At 40.0% G+C, this 14,657-nt stretch overlaps 7 protein-coding genes across 7 annotated transcripts; 3 read left to right on the top strand and 4 right to left on the bottom strand.

Moving 5' to 3' along the window:
* Positions 1 to 98: 98 nt before the first annotated feature.
* SAC7 (GTPase-activating protein SAC7) lies at positions 99 to 2,063 on the bottom strand (the record flags this gene model as incomplete). The annotated part of the gene is made up of 1 exon (XM_056221590.1): positions 99 to 2,063. The coding sequence occupies one exon, from the start codon at positions 2,061 to 2,063 to the stop codon at positions 99 to 101; it is 1,965 nt and encodes a 654-aa protein (XP_056081365.1).
* Positions 2,064 to 2,934: 871 nt separating this feature from the next.
* Positions 2,935 to 4,353, bottom strand: RVS167 (amphiphysin; the record flags this gene model as incomplete). The annotated part of the gene is made up of 1 exon (XM_056221589.1): positions 2,935 to 4,353. One exon carries the CDS (start codon positions 4,351 to 4,353, stop codon positions 2,935 to 2,937), a length of 1,419 nt encoding a protein of 472 aa, XP_056081364.1.
* A 374-nt stretch (positions 4,354 to 4,727) lies between these two features.
* CIN10 (Cin10p) lies at positions 4,728 to 6,392 on the top strand (the record flags this gene model as incomplete). The annotated part of the gene is made up of 1 exon (XM_056221588.1): positions 4,728 to 6,392. The coding sequence occupies one exon, from the start codon at positions 4,728 to 4,730 to the stop codon at positions 6,390 to 6,392; it is 1,665 nt and encodes a 554-aa protein (XP_056081363.1).
* Positions 6,393 to 6,553: 161 nt separating this feature from the next.
* Positions 6,554 to 8,452, bottom strand: MUS81 (Mus81p; the record flags this gene model as incomplete). Its single annotated transcript, XM_056221585.1, has 1 exon — positions 6,554 to 8,452. The coding sequence occupies one exon, from the start codon at positions 8,450 to 8,452 to the stop codon at positions 6,554 to 6,556; it is 1,899 nt and encodes a 632-aa protein (XP_056081362.1).
* Positions 8,453 to 8,772: 320 nt separating this feature from the next.
* On the bottom strand, positions 8,773 to 11,301 carry EFT2 (elongation factor 2; the record flags this gene model as incomplete). Its single annotated transcript, XM_056221584.1, has 1 exon — positions 8,773 to 11,301. The coding sequence occupies one exon, from the start codon at positions 11,299 to 11,301 to the stop codon at positions 8,773 to 8,775; it is 2,529 nt and encodes an 842-aa protein (XP_056081361.1).
* A 1,194-nt stretch (positions 11,302 to 12,495) lies between these two features.
* Positions 12,496 to 13,323, top strand: ATO3 (putative ammonium permease ATO3; the record flags this gene model as incomplete). Its single annotated transcript, XM_056221583.1, has 1 exon — positions 12,496 to 13,323. The coding sequence occupies one exon, from the start codon at positions 12,496 to 12,498 to the stop codon at positions 13,321 to 13,323; it is 828 nt and encodes a 275-aa protein (XP_056081360.1).
* Positions 13,324 to 13,907: 584 nt separating this feature from the next.
* On the top strand, positions 13,908 to 14,624 carry NKP1 (Nkp1p; the record flags this gene model as incomplete). The annotated part of the gene is made up of 1 exon (XM_056221582.1): positions 13,908 to 14,624. The coding sequence occupies one exon, from the start codon at positions 13,908 to 13,910 to the stop codon at positions 14,622 to 14,624; it is 717 nt and encodes a 238-aa protein (XP_056081359.1).
* Between the last annotated feature and the right edge of the window lie 33 nt (positions 14,625 to 14,657).

Below are 14,657 nucleotides of genomic sequence, written 5' to 3'. Positions count from 1 at the left end.
CAGTAGGTGATCAAAGGAAAAAAAAGCTCGATAGTCATTTCAGGGAAATAACAAAAAAAAGAAGTGAAGGAAGTTATAAGAAACCAAGGATGCTATTATTAGGCTCTGTTGGCAGAGCCTGATCGACTTGTCAGTCTTTGAAACCATGATTCCCTCTTGCGTGATCTTGAATTTCTTTCGTCTCCATCATCTTCAGCTAGCGGCAAAACATGACTACGCTCATTATTACTGTGAGTATTACCTAGTAATTCTAAATGGTCTGCAGAATTATCATTACCACTAGTCAAAATCATCGAAATTGGTCTGACGTTGAACGACGAGTTGGTACTATTTCCACTTAACGATCTGTTCATCCGAGGAATTGGCAAATGATGCTGTTTGGGTAAAGAACCAGATTGCATACTAGATGGAGATTGACTGTATGGATCAATATTTTCTTCTTCATAATCATCGCCTTCAGCTTCAGTAGCAGTTAAATCACCATTGTCACCAGTGTCACTTAAAATTCCTGGTTTATGTAACCATGGGAATAACCTTGTCCGTCTTTTATTACTAGCAATAACATCCGGTGGAACTGGGGTGGATCCAAAAGATTTTGAATGAGGTCTCCTCTGTTTTGGTGGTTTCAACATTTTAGATGTCTGTAAATCTGATGAGTTCTCTGGTATCGAGGTGGATATTGGTGATAATGTCGGGCGATCTAATTTATTAGTATTTTCCATTGTCGGTATGCACTTATTGGAAGAGACTTCTGATGGGGTATCTGACGAGGCGATTCTTGGTATTGCAATAGGATCAGATTTTTGTTTTTCTCCACCATTATTCATATTTTCCGTCGACAACCGTTCCTGTTGTTCCTTTTTAGCCAACTTCAAAAGATGAGGTAATAGCTTATAGGAATATTCGATTAAAAATTCCACCACAAGTCGGGATAATTCGTACTCTTTTGGGTCCATATCATGTTGAGGATGCGATAATATTGAAGGTTGGAAGATGGCGGCTAGATTTCTTCCAGACATAAGGTTGAATTGTGATTGCCTAGCAAAAAGACTCAGTAGATCAAGTAGATATATAGTTAGCTGTTTTGTATCATTGGATAAAGTAACAAACAGTTCTTCGTATTCTTTGATAGCTGCTCTAATATCACGAGTTAGTCTTCTTTTATGGCGTATTTTCCTTCTTCTTTTTTCCTCATCATCTTTTACGTCTTCCTTTTCAATGTCGCCATCATTAGCGCCATCATCATTATAATTCTGCCTACTCGATTTTACTGTTAGGTTATTCGTTTTATTAGCATTTGGATGGGAAACTTCGTGGGTTAACATATGTCTTAGAATTCTTGGTTTAGCTCGTAGTGGATTTCTGAATTGCTCATATAGAGATAATGGTATTAATGGTTCGGCCAAATTATTAAGATACCTCCTCAAGAGGGATGCAACATCGTGCACCGTGTAAGCCTCCCAGTCGTTGAATTTAGTACCATAATCGGGTGGCGACGAAAAGATATATTGAAGCGCTTTTACTCTTTTACCATTGCCTGCAATACGAAAAATACCTGGGGTCTCTAACCCATTAGCTTTTAAGTAGGCACCACACTTAGCTACTACGATGGGTATCCGACCAAAACTAACCAATTCACTTTGAACAATAACTTCTGCACTGGCAACGCTTAGTGATTCTGCTAAGGTGACGCCAAAAACTCTGCCAGTGAAGCCATTTCTACTGGATAAAAACATATCTCTATAGTTCTTAAACTCTGCATGGGGAGATGTCCCAGAATTATTGTTACTATTGGTATTGTTCTGTTTCGTAGATTTGGAGAAGGACTTTCTATCTTTTGTAGGAGTGTTATATGAATATGGTCTTGAAGATAATGGAGGCCGTTTTAAAGTCGTTGGTTGCGCATTTCTTGAAAGTGAAGTGGGTGACCTAGGAACTGTAATATTTTCGGATGACATACTCTTGGGGTTATTTATGAACTGTTTCCAAAAACTTGGAACATGGCCTTTAGAAGGAGAAGCATTTTCATTCTTTGGACCTTGCTTTAAAGCACTATTTGGCATGATGAGAAAATTTTATTATGTTTTATGAAGCCTGTAGTACTGGAGAAAAATACGTCAAACTAAGAAGCAAAATTGAAGGCTAGTTTATCTGCTATCCAAGTTTGGGAAATAACAGTTGTGAAATGAGAACTGTCTTTGCAAACTGGAAAAGAACTTCTCCGAAGAAAACTCAAACTAATAACTTCTGTGATACGTAGAAGCTTACGCGGTCAAAAAAAGTATGAAATTTTAAGTCACTAGTCTTAATAGCAGCAAAAGGAGTAAATAATGTGATGACTTATAACCGGCCTGTTTTCTAAGAAAACAAAATGGAGGCTGTTTCAATCTGTCTTCTCTTTTGAGATCGTCCAATTTAACTTAATAGTTTCGCGAGTTAAAAGATTTAATGCTTTTAATTTAGTAACAGTAATGAATGTGTACACCTTGTCTGAAGATATTGAGTAATGTAAGTGAGTTCCTTCCACACCAGTCAACTAGTCTTGTTTTTTCTTTTTATTTACTAGCTGCTGTTTCCCAACTGGGCTGTGTCATCGACCAGAGATGATGTTTTATAAAAGAGAAAGGAGACTGGGTTACGACGCTTTGGGAAGGCGGCCAACAAAACTGATTTCCCAATGTGGTAACCATTGGTCCATATTGGGAAGGCAACAGCCCATTTGAGAACGCGCTCTTTCCCCTTTGGGCCATTTATGGCAGGGTAAGGTCCCGCCGCATGTTCAGAATAGATAGACATAGACAACACATAAGTTAGTAGAAAGGATGAATTGCCTTACATAGTACTTAAATTGAGAAACATTACAAAAGGAAAGAAAAAGAAAAGGACGCTCTTAGTATCCTTACAATCGAAAGGTATAGAACACAGAGGGGTTTGCTAGTTCTTATTGAGTTGCACGTAGTTCCCGGGAAACACACCTTGCTGGCCATTGTATCTTCCTGTCCACCATTCGTTCACGTCTGGAGTACGCTGGACAATTTCTATAACTGCGCCAGCAGGGAAAGACAAGTCACCAGCAGCTTGAGCTTGATAGTCATATAATGCGGTAACGGTTTCAACGCCAGGAGCTGCAGTCGCAGCGGTAGTGGCAGCTGGGACACCGGCAACAGGTGATGTTAAAGGATTAGAATAGGCGGGCGGTGGGCCTTGTTGCTGCTGTTGTGATTGTTGGAATCCCAATCCGGTGAGTGGTGGAGATTGTACAGCACCATATTGAGGGTAGGTACCTGGGACAGTACCAGCACCAGCACCAGCATCAGCACCATACTGTGCGGCCGGTTGAGCCGCATAGCCCGGCGTTGCGGCACCATATCCGTATCCTGTGGATGTTGGAGAAGCTGCACTTGCTGCACCATACCCAGCAGCATATCCGACTCCGCTTGACGCACCACTTACTGGTGAGCCTTCAGCGGTTCCTGCACCGTATTTCCTCTTGGTCATCTCTAGTTTCGCCTTAGAGTAACCTACTTTGAAATGGGTAATAGTCAAGGCATCAGTTTGTTCTTCCACGTTACCTTTCTTGGCCATATACGATTCCACAATGTCACTGTTTAGGTCAAAATATGGAATTTTCATGTCTTGAAGTTTGTTGTACAAAGTGTAAAAAATGTTCAATTGCATGAAGTAAAAAGAAACGAATAATGGTTTCACAAATTCTGCTTCTAAACTAAACAATATTGGCAATTGAGTCTTCAGCAAGTCGTTATAGTAATCATATTCTTGTTGAGCAACTTCCACTTGGGCTTGTGCTTTATACAGTTTTTCTTCATCTTTAGGAGTTGGCTCTTTCTTCTTTTCATGCTTATTGTAAGTGTTCAAGTGTCTGTCTAGATCTAGCTTTTTGTGATTTCTCTTGGTTGCCATTTTACGAATATAAGTAATAATTTTCAACAATTCCTGGCATGGCGAGACAATTTTTTCTTCCACCAAAGTCAAATCCGGCTTCAATGTTTCCTGTAACTCCGCAACAATTGCCCTATATTGCTCACTAGCTTCAATACCTTGTGGATTGTCTTCCGGTATGGTAGCGTTAGGGTCACTCATTTTACCACTAATGGGTTTGAAAATCTCTTCCATTGATTTCGCAAATCCGATTTGGTGTGTCAGCATTCCATTTACCGCAGTTGAGTACCTCTTCGATTCCTCACTTAACTTTTTAGTTTCTTGCTCCAATTCTTGGAAACGACGTTCTGCATCTTCGTAAACAGGATCCTCAGTCTGCTCACCCATTTTAAACTTTTGGCGGAAGGACTGAGGTGCCCTAGAAACAGCTTTGGTAAACCCTTTGAAACTCATATGAACGTATTAGCTCCGTTGACTTTTAATTCTGAATACTTCTGTGAGCCTCACTCTGCTATATTTCTATAGGGACTGGTTGTTCAATGCTATTGCAAAGCCTTCTCCTTTTTTTCCGCTACATCTTTCTCGCTACACCAATATTATCGCAACATCCGAACATCGAACTCGATTAATAATCGAACGGACCTGTTCAAGAAAGATACCATAACAACTGATGTGTATGTGTGACGAAATTGGCATAACAAAGAATCTTCTTGAGCCATAAACAACCATATATTTGTAACTGAAGCGTGTACTCAAAAATTGCCTTTTCTCGGTAGATAATAGAAGCGTAAGGGCAAGCGACAGGCAGGCGAAAACTTGATTGAGGTATGTCTACAGCAGAAAGTGAAGACGTTTATTCTGATCTGTATTCCATCATCTCTCAGGTAACATCTAACACAGCCAACGATATTGAGCAATTGCCATATGCTTTGACGTTCAAAACATCCTTGATCTTTGTGGGTGCTACCGTTGGTGGGCTACTGTTTGGCTATGATACAGGCGTAATATCAGGTGTTCTGCTTTCTTTGAAGCCTGAAGATCTGTCCTTGGCAGTTTTGACTGATTTTCAGAAGGAGCTGATAACTTCCAGTACCAGTGTCGGCTCCTTTTTTGGTTCCATGCTAGCGTTTCCATTAGCAGATAAATGTGGAAGAAGAATTACCCTCGCGATTTGTTGTTCAATCTTTATTCTGGCTGCAATTGGAATGGCTACAGCAAGAACATTGAAATTCTTGATTTGTGGTAGACTAGTGGTTGGGATCGCCGTTGGGGTATCTGCCCAGTGTGTCCCTTTATTTCTAAGCGAAATCTCACCTTCCAGAATCAGGGGTTTTATGTTGACTTTGAACATTATTGCCATCACTGGAGGTCAATTGATTTCCTATGTAATTGCATCTCTTATCCAAGACATCGATAATTCTTGGAGATATTTGTTTGCATTTTCCGCTATTCCCGCCATCTTATTCATTTCCATACTGGACTTTATACCTGAATCGCCACGATGGTCCATTTCTAAAGGAGATGTTCTCTATGCTAGGGATTCTTTAAAAATGCTATATCCCACTGCATCTACTCATCATGTTAATAGTAAAATCAAGCAGCTAATAATTGAACTTGATAAGTTACGAATATACAAAGATGTCAGCGAACCCTTACTTGTGCAAGCTCATTCTCCCATTCGATATGTGGATACTTCGGTCTCAGGAACTTCAAGTCCATCCAATGGTAAGAGGCTTTCTTCAAATACAGAAAGAAACATTAATACAATCTCTTCCTCGTCTGCTATTCTGTCATCGCTACGAGAACCAACCTCAAACGGAGTTACATCCCATAGAAAGAAAAGACATAGGATGGAACCGCGTACGATAAGAGCGTTAATAGTAGGTTGTGTGTTAATGTTCTTCCAACAAGTCACTGGTTTCAATGCGTTTATGTATTACGCGGCAATAATATTTGCAAGGTTTGATATAAAAAATCCTCTACTACCCCCAATTTTAATTGCCTCAACAAACTTCATCTTCACTTTTTTCGCGATGTACACTATGGACTCCTTGGGAAGAAGAGCAATTCTTTTGAGAACAATTTGGATTATGACGCTCGGGTTACTTCTCTGTAGTGTAGGCTTCGGTCATAACCGAGTTAGTTTACTTTTGACCTCAGTTGTAATTTACGTTGCGGCATACGCCTCAGCTATGGGCAGTGTTCCATGGACGTGTGTGGAGTTTCTTCCTTTGAACAGGAGATCGTTTGGGGCATCCTGTATAGCCTGCACGAATTGGCTAACCAATGCACTTGTTTCGATGACATACTTGAGTGCTATCAACACGATTGGTGATGAGAGCACAATGCTCGTGTTTGCTTTTTTTACTGTTTGTGCCTGGTTTTTCGTGTATTTTTGGTATCCAGAAGTCAAGGGTTTGTCATTGGAAGAAATTGGAAAAGTTTTTGATGATGGAGTTGATGTTCATTATGTCTTTCGCACCTATCATTAAATAACAAGTGGTCGGCTAATATCATGATATATAGATGTGGTTCGCAGACATGCCTTTAGTAAAGCTGCAGTGAAAAGATCAATGCTTTCTTCTTATATATCTATACACTAGTTAAAATGAATGTTGTCACTTTTATTTTTAAAACACCTTCCTTCATGTCACTACAATTTACCGAAAGTATCATATATCTTTTCTGAAAGACCTTTGGTGATTTTTTTCGCGCCAGGTGCATCTCCCAGGATGTTAAACATCAACAGTTTTGCCTCTTCTTCCGAAGAGCATGTTTTATATGCCATCAAAACATTATTTAAAGTAGGAAATATTTCTTGAATAGCTACTGCTTTTTCTAAGGAAATACCTTTAACAAGCATTAAAACATGTATAGTCAACTCACCAACCGTCTTTAGATCGCTTTTTCCCATCAGTTCTTGGAAACACTCGAGATTATGGCAACATTCAATCCCACTCTTTCTTTCAAATTCTCGACGAAATTGTAAAAGCACTCTTTTATAGTCGTCTTGGTTCTTGAGATCATTTGGAAATATAACTAGGATATCTTTTTCGGAATAATGTTGAGAAACTACAGTATGCAAAGCGTGTATCTTTTCTACTGTCTCATCCGAATTACATGTTCTTACCATTGAGAATTTGTAGTATATCAAAATGAGCCAAAGTGCAGTCTTTAGTGCCTCGTTCATATTTCCAATGTTGCCACTCATAGTCTCTTCAATAAGATAATACTTGTAATCGCAACCAGATTTCTCCAACCTATTCTTTTGTTCCATGAATCTGTTATCTCTTATGCTTAAAGCTAAATCATCCAATCTTTTTCTTTCAACTATCGTGTTAAGCACACACTGCATTCCTGTATTTTTATTCTTTGCAACCCATATAATATCGCCTAAAGCGAGTTGCCTTATTTCTGACTTCATGCCCTTCCTTTCAAATGCTCTTGAAAAAAATTCACGATCAGATTGTGACTTAATTTCCCTATGATCAATAATTGGGAAAATTTCGAAATCACCGTTACGCCACAATTCATAACTTATTCCATTGTATCTTCTTCTAGAAGTTTTGTTTTTAGAATTTGATGCAGTATTAGATATTTGTTGATTATCTGAGGCCTCTTTTAGCTTATGGGAGGACATGTTCGTTTGGGCGTGAAATCCTTCGTTTCTGAATGAACTATCCTGCAGCCTTTGTGGAGTGCTTAAATCTCGGAAAGTTATATCCAACATGAAGGAAGTATCATTTAAATCACAGATATCTTCTTCTTTATCATATTCACCACGAAGGTCGGTCAAATTTGCCGTCAATTCGCTACTGTCATTTCTACTTGCAAAGTACGCATTAGGTCCATCACTTTCTTCGGGAAATAAAATTCCGTCTGCTAGTTTTAGGTTCTTCGTTAATTGTATACCTTCTTCGGTTAGTGAGTATTTCTTGGGCCTACCTTCCTCAAGAACCAAAGAATGTTTTTTAAGTGCACTAATAGATGACCAAGCACCATAAAACTCCTTTGTGGAGAAATTTGGAGTCATACAGTGTTCACTATATTTTCCTGCAAGTTCGATAATTTGCTCTTTACTAACGCCTCGAGAAATAGCATTCAGCTCGAGCATGGAAAGGAGGATCGCGTAACCCCCAGACCTCTTTTTGGGTATGTACTTCCTAATTTTTCTCTTCTTAGTTCCGCTCTCTTCAGAAGTTTCATTCTTGTCATTTTTACTCGAGTTTACTATACTGCGCAAACCTGTTGTGGTCCTCTTTGATGGCCTAACGCTAGTTGTTTGGGTTGAAGAAGGTGCCTCGATAGGAGGGATCCCATGCAATTTACAATAGTCACACAACTTCGCATCTAACCTCTTTATTATTGTATTGCCAATTCCATTTACTCTTTTCAAATCTATGGGATAATAGAATGAACCTTCAGCATTTTGTAGATTCCTCTTCGCTTTTTCATAAGCAATTTTAAGCTGTTCTTGTTTAGGGCTCAAACCATCAACTAATTCCTGTAACCACTCGATATATAATTCCTTCAGGTTGGATGGGAGCACCATGATTTTGCTTTAGGGGTATGTGTTTTGTATTGGGTACTCGTCGATTCTGCTTACGCCAATGTTGACACTATTTTTAAAGGGCATCGCCATAAAAGGGAAGAAAAAGAAGCTGATTTCGCGCATTGGTATAATAAGAAAATCATAGTTACTATTATACAGAGACGCAGACATCTAATATGGAAATATGATTAAATATGAAATAACACTATAGATAGTAAGTATACGTGGGAATAAACTACAAAAAAGTCAAAAGGACAAAAAGATGTCCAATACATTACGACAAAACAGAAAAAACTGAGTATTAACTCGTTTTATCATTCTTACAATTTGTCGTAATATTCTTGCCAGCCTGGAACTTCTTCCTTCATACCGTGTCTCTTACGAGCAGCAAGAACAATTTCACCAGCCTTGGAGGTTGGGTCCAATGGGTCAGAACCTAGAGTGGACCAATGGTCGAAGACCATTTGTGGGAAAGCTTGACCACCAGTAGCTTGTCTCAATTCACCGGTGAAACCGAAAGATTCATTGACTGGCAAGTAAGCCTTAACGGTAAACAATGGAGTACCTGGTCTTTGTTCTTCAGAAACAACTTGACCTCTCTTCTTGTTTAAGACAGAGTAAATACCACCGACGGCTTGTTCTGGACATTGAATTTCGACCAAGAAAACTGGTTCTTGGATCTTTGGTTCAGCCAACAAGAAACCAGCATAAGTAGCTCTTCTCATGGTTGGGATAATTTGACCACCACCTCTGTGGATAGCATCAGCATGTAAAGTAACATCCAAAATGTTAACTCTGACAGATCTCATTTCTTCACCGAAAATTGGACCTTCCTTGGTAGCCCATTGGAAAGCAGCAACAACGGAATCCTTGATTTCGTGTAAGTATTGAACAGCCTTAGTTTGGTCAATAACCAAGTTTGGACCGTTACCATCTGGACCGAAACACCAGATCTTTCTGGCGTCGGTGACGTCCCAACCGTAGTCATCAGCCATGATTCTAGCTCTAGCTTTGAAATCATCTCTTGGGTTGATGATACCGTTTTCGATGGCCAAAGAAACTTCTTCGTCAATTGGTTCAGCCTTCAAGTAAATTCTGTTATGCTTGTTTGGAGACTTGGACAAAGCAGTTTGAGAAGATTCACTTTCAACAGTTTCTCTGTAAGCAACAACTGGTGGGGAGATCTTCAATGGAACACCGGCGTGGTCGTGTTCCAAATCTTGCAAACAAATTTCCAAATGCAATTCACCGGTACCAGCAACGATATGTTCACCGGATTCAGACATGTAAGTCAAGACACAAGGATCAGACTTGGACAATCTCTTCAAACCTTCAACCAACTTTGGCAAATCGTTGGCGTTCTTAACTTCGACAGCGACTTGGACAACTGGAGAAACGGAGAACTTCATGACCTTCATGTTGTGAGAAGTTTCATTGGTGGTTAAAGTACCGGTCTTCAACAAAAATTGATCAATACCGACTAAACCGATAATGTTACCAGCTGGACAGTCATCAATTGGCTCGACAAATCTACCCATCATCAAAACAACTCTTTGGATGGCCTTGATGAACAAGTCGTCCTTCTTACCTGGAACGTAGTTTGGACCTTGGATTCTCACCTTTTGACCAGACTTAACAGTACCAGCGAAAACTCTACCAAAAGCGTAGAATCTACCCTTATCAGAGGTTGGCACCATCTTGGAGACGTACAACATTAAGTCAGCCTTTGGATCACAGTTCTTGATAGCAATACAGCTGGCATCATCAGCTGGACCTTCGTATAATTGTTCGGCTCTGTAAGCTTGAGCAGTGACTGGAGATGGCAAGTGCAAGACAATCATTTCCAATAAAGCATCAGCAGCTGGCAAGAACTTTCTCATAACAACCTTCAACAAAGCCTTACCTTCCAAGTCCTTTTCGTCACCCTTCAAGACAATTTCCAATTTTTCTAGCAAAACTGGAATCTCTTCTTTCTTGAAGTTCATAATGGCTGTGAATAATCTAAAGATAGGGTCCAAGATGAACATGTTGAAAGCTCTTTCCAATGGCTTACCTTCAGCATCAGTCTCCTTGTTAGTCCACTTCTTAGTCTTTGGGTTAAAGAAAGAGTCACCCCATAATCTGTCCATCATCTTGGCCTTGTCGACACCGAACTTCTTAGCGTATCTGGTGGCGAATTGACGGATGGTGAAAGCCCAACCGTGCAAACCGGAACCGAAGGCAACGGTACCCTTAGCTGGGTAGACTTGAACGTCACCCAAAACTTCATCAGCGTAGGTGGAGACGATAACGTTAACGGATTCAACAGTTCTAGCAAAAGTTTGATACAAATCTTCCTTGGAAACTTGCAATTCCAACAAAGCTCTGTCGACCTTGTTGATAACGACAACAGGCTTAATTCTTTCACCCAAAGCTTGTCTCAAAACAGTTTCGGTTTGGACACAGACACCTTCAATGGTGTCGACGACAACCAAAGCACCATCAGTGACACGCAAAGCGGCAGTAACTTCAGAGGAGAAATCAACGTGACCTGGCGAGTCAATCAAGTTGATTAAGAAAGAGTTACCATCGGTCTTTTGCTTAATTTCCTTGACATCTTCGTCAGACATTTCAGAGTACAAGGAAATAGCGGTAGACTTGATAGTAATACCTCTTTCTTGTTCATCCTTTCTGGTATCGGTGAAACGGGCTTCACCTGCCTTAGCAGCGGAAATAATACCGGCTCTTTGGACCAAGGAATCGGTCAAAGTGGACTTACCATGATCGACGTGAGCAATAACGGACATGTTACGCACATTGGTAACTTTGTCCATTAAAGAACGCATTTGGTCAACAGTGAAAGCAACCATCTTGCAATTATGTTATAGTTAGTGTTTGTGGTCTTTGAGTCTGAATACTAATCTCCAAAAGGGCAATTGCGAAATTTAAGAGAAAAATATGTACAATCTAAGATGTCAAGAATATATAGAAAAGAAGAACAGGCTCAGAAACAAAAAAAACTTTTGAAAAAAATTTTTCTCTCTTCCTTTCTTCACACTAAAAGCCTACTGCATTGTAATACCTGGAGAAACCAACCCATAACCTGGAGGACAGCAGCTCAGTGTGCAGGGAGATCTGAGAAAGAAAGGAAGCACACAACACACCCAACAAAGAAAGGACCAAATCCCTTTCCGTAACCATTTTTTTCTATCTCTGTTTAGTGCGTCTGTGTATTTTCCAGAACACCCAACGTTCCAGATATTTCGCACCCATTGTGCTTCAAACATCGCCTTGCACGGACAAACCGTCTTTATCACGGTCGGTCGGTATTCTTCTGCATTTGAGAAGCTACTAGGTACCTATGTACGTAACTCCTCTAAATAAAATCGCAACGGACATAGCCTGGGTCTCGATATTCATGCTTTTGTATAACCATATACACTTTTCACGTAATCTCCAATATTTGTGATTTTCCTCTCTGTATTCTCCTCAGCCATTCCCCTTCTCCCCTCCCCTTCTGTCCCCTCTCCTCTCCTATTGCCGCACCACCGGCCATCAGGCTATTTCAATCATGACAGTACTGTAATGACTGAAGCGCAGCTGGCACATCCTCCGATTTCCCCCTCCATCGCCCATTGTGTCTCAGACAACAGACACCGAAAAAAAAACCGGAACGGCCCGCCGCTGGTCCAGGGAAGAGCAAGAACCGCCCCGAAAAGATCTCAGCAGCGCTGCTCCAACTTGGCACACGGCAGAACCTGCACTACAATAGCGCTAGGAAGAAGCATCATTTTTTCCTACTATGTTTTTTTTCTTCTTGGGGAACCGCTCAAGGCCTAATGGAGAAAGCGCAGGATTTTTTGAAATATTAACGCTATTGACGATGGCGGTGACTCAGGAAGAATATTTAAATAAATCAAGTTTCTTCAGAATTTGATATGGTCATCGAAGGGTTTGGATTGGTTAGTAAGTGTTGTTTTTCAGTTTTACGGGAAGTTCGGTAATATATATAAGTTAATATACGCATAACGAAAGTTTAAATAGAAAGAAAAATAGCAGGTAAAATGACATCGTCTGCTTCTTCTCCACAGGATCTGGAAAAGGGTGTGAACACCATCGAAAATATTGAAACGCTGCCCCAGCAGGGCTCTATCGCCGGCGTTTCACAGGGCTTCCCTAACATCCAAGAGATATATTCTGACAGGGACTTCATCACTCTGGGGTCCTCCACGTATAGACGCAGAGATTTGCTTAATGCACTAGATAGGGGCGATGTGGATGAAGATAACTGCGCAAAGCGTGTCCCCCATCAATTTGCCAACCCCGTTCCTCTGGGACTCGCATCGTTTTCCCTGTCATGTCTAGTTTTGTCGCTGATCAATGCGAACGTTCGCGGTGTCACCGATGGGAAATGGGCGCTAAGTTTGTTTATGTTTTTTGGTGGGGCCATTGAGTTGTTTGCTGGGTTGTTATGTTTTGTGATCGGGGACACATACGCCATGACGGTTTTCAGTTCCTTCGGCGGGTTCTGGATCTGTTACGGTTATGGGCTAACTGATACGGACAATTTGGTTAGTGGATACACGGATCCCACGATGTTGAACAATGTGATTGGGTTTTTCCTTGCTGGGTGGACTGTGTTCACCTTCTTGATGTTGATGTGCACATTGAAGAGCACGTGGGGCTTGTTTTTACTATTAATGTTTCTAGACATGACCTTTCTGCTGCTGTGTATAGGTACCTTCATTGATAACAACAACCTCAAAATGGCCGGTGGATATTTCGGCATTTTGAGTAGTTGCTGCGGTTGGTATTCGTTATACTGTTCTGTGGTAAGCCCATCAAACTCCTACTTAGCCTTCAAAGCGCACACGATGCCCAATGCTCCCTAAGCGGTATGAAATGAAAACAAAACCCATATAAACTAATAAAAAAAACAATTAATATTAATGATAACATTACGGTTTAGACGAAATTCTTCTTTTTAATTCTTTCTTGACCAAGATTTTTATAAAAATTTATATATATTACACACACTACTTAGCAAAACTTTTGCAATGATATTCTCTTCTGATATTACTACGAAGCAGTGAGGTTTTGCTCATCTTTTGGCAATGAATAGTGGCTTCGGGGTTGTGTGAGCTTAGTCCTTCAAACTTTGGCCCTCAATAAGGAAACTAAACGTAAAAAACAAAAAACTGCTGGAAAGGTTACTTAATAAGGAATGGAAACACACAAAAATAAAAGAATAGAATTTAAGCCCGCTGGATTTGATATATTCTTGAAATATCTCCTCTCGTAAAGCATTTTCCGGTACATTCTTTGGATGTACATTCATTATTACCTTCTCTTAGAGATATATCTTCATAAAATCATAACGCGCCACAAGCGAGAGAAGTAAATCTTCATGCGAGGAAAGAGTCCTAGTAAAAGACTTCTTGACTGTTAACAGAACACAAGAAAAAAAAAGCATAAGATGACAGATACGTATAACAGCATATCAAAATTTGTAGAAAATGAATTATCCGCTTTCCTGTCAAGTGATAACTACCTTATGGATGACTTATCAGGCGAGATACCAAATGAAGTATGTAGATTACTAAAAGCCCAAGTGATTGAAAAAAGGAAAGATGGTCTTAGTAGGGGAAAACAAGATTTGCTGAGCAAAGAGATATATGATAACGAATCTGAATTAAGGGCCCGACAATCACAACAAATAATGGATCTCATCGGAGACATACCGAAATATTCACTTGGAAGTGAATTAAGAAGTAGAGTCGAGGGTGAATCGCGAAGTACATCGATCGAGAGATTAATTGAAGACGTATTGGAACTGCCGCAGATGGAGATAATCCATGAAGAAGAATCAGAACCCGAAAATAACCTCAAGATCCTAAATGAGTATAGCAATTTAAGAAAGGACCTCATTTTAAAGTGCCAAGCCATTCAAATAGGCGAAAGAAAACTATCGGAAATTTTGAGCCAAGTAAATTCCATAAATTCTTTGATTAATTCTATCAAAGAAACTTCAGAAGATAACGACGTCAGCGAGTATTTTGCCACATACAACGAGAAATTAGTTGTTGCGTTGGAAGAAATGAAGTTATTATTGGAAGAAGCTATCAAGACATCCGACACATCTCCCGAAAAGAGAAAAAAAATAAAAGGCATCTTAAGTGAGTTAAAGAAGTAATACTATTTTCAATTAATTGTCTATATAAGTTTT

This window comes from Saccharomyces mikatae (assembly GCF_947241705.1).
Source record: "Saccharomyces mikatae IFO 1815 strain IFO1815 genome assembly, chromosome: 4".
Taxonomy (NCBI): Eukaryota; Fungi; Ascomycota; class Saccharomycetes; order Saccharomycetales; family Saccharomycetaceae; genus Saccharomyces; species Saccharomyces mikatae.
This window is presented reverse-complemented; position numbering and strand designations above follow the sequence as displayed.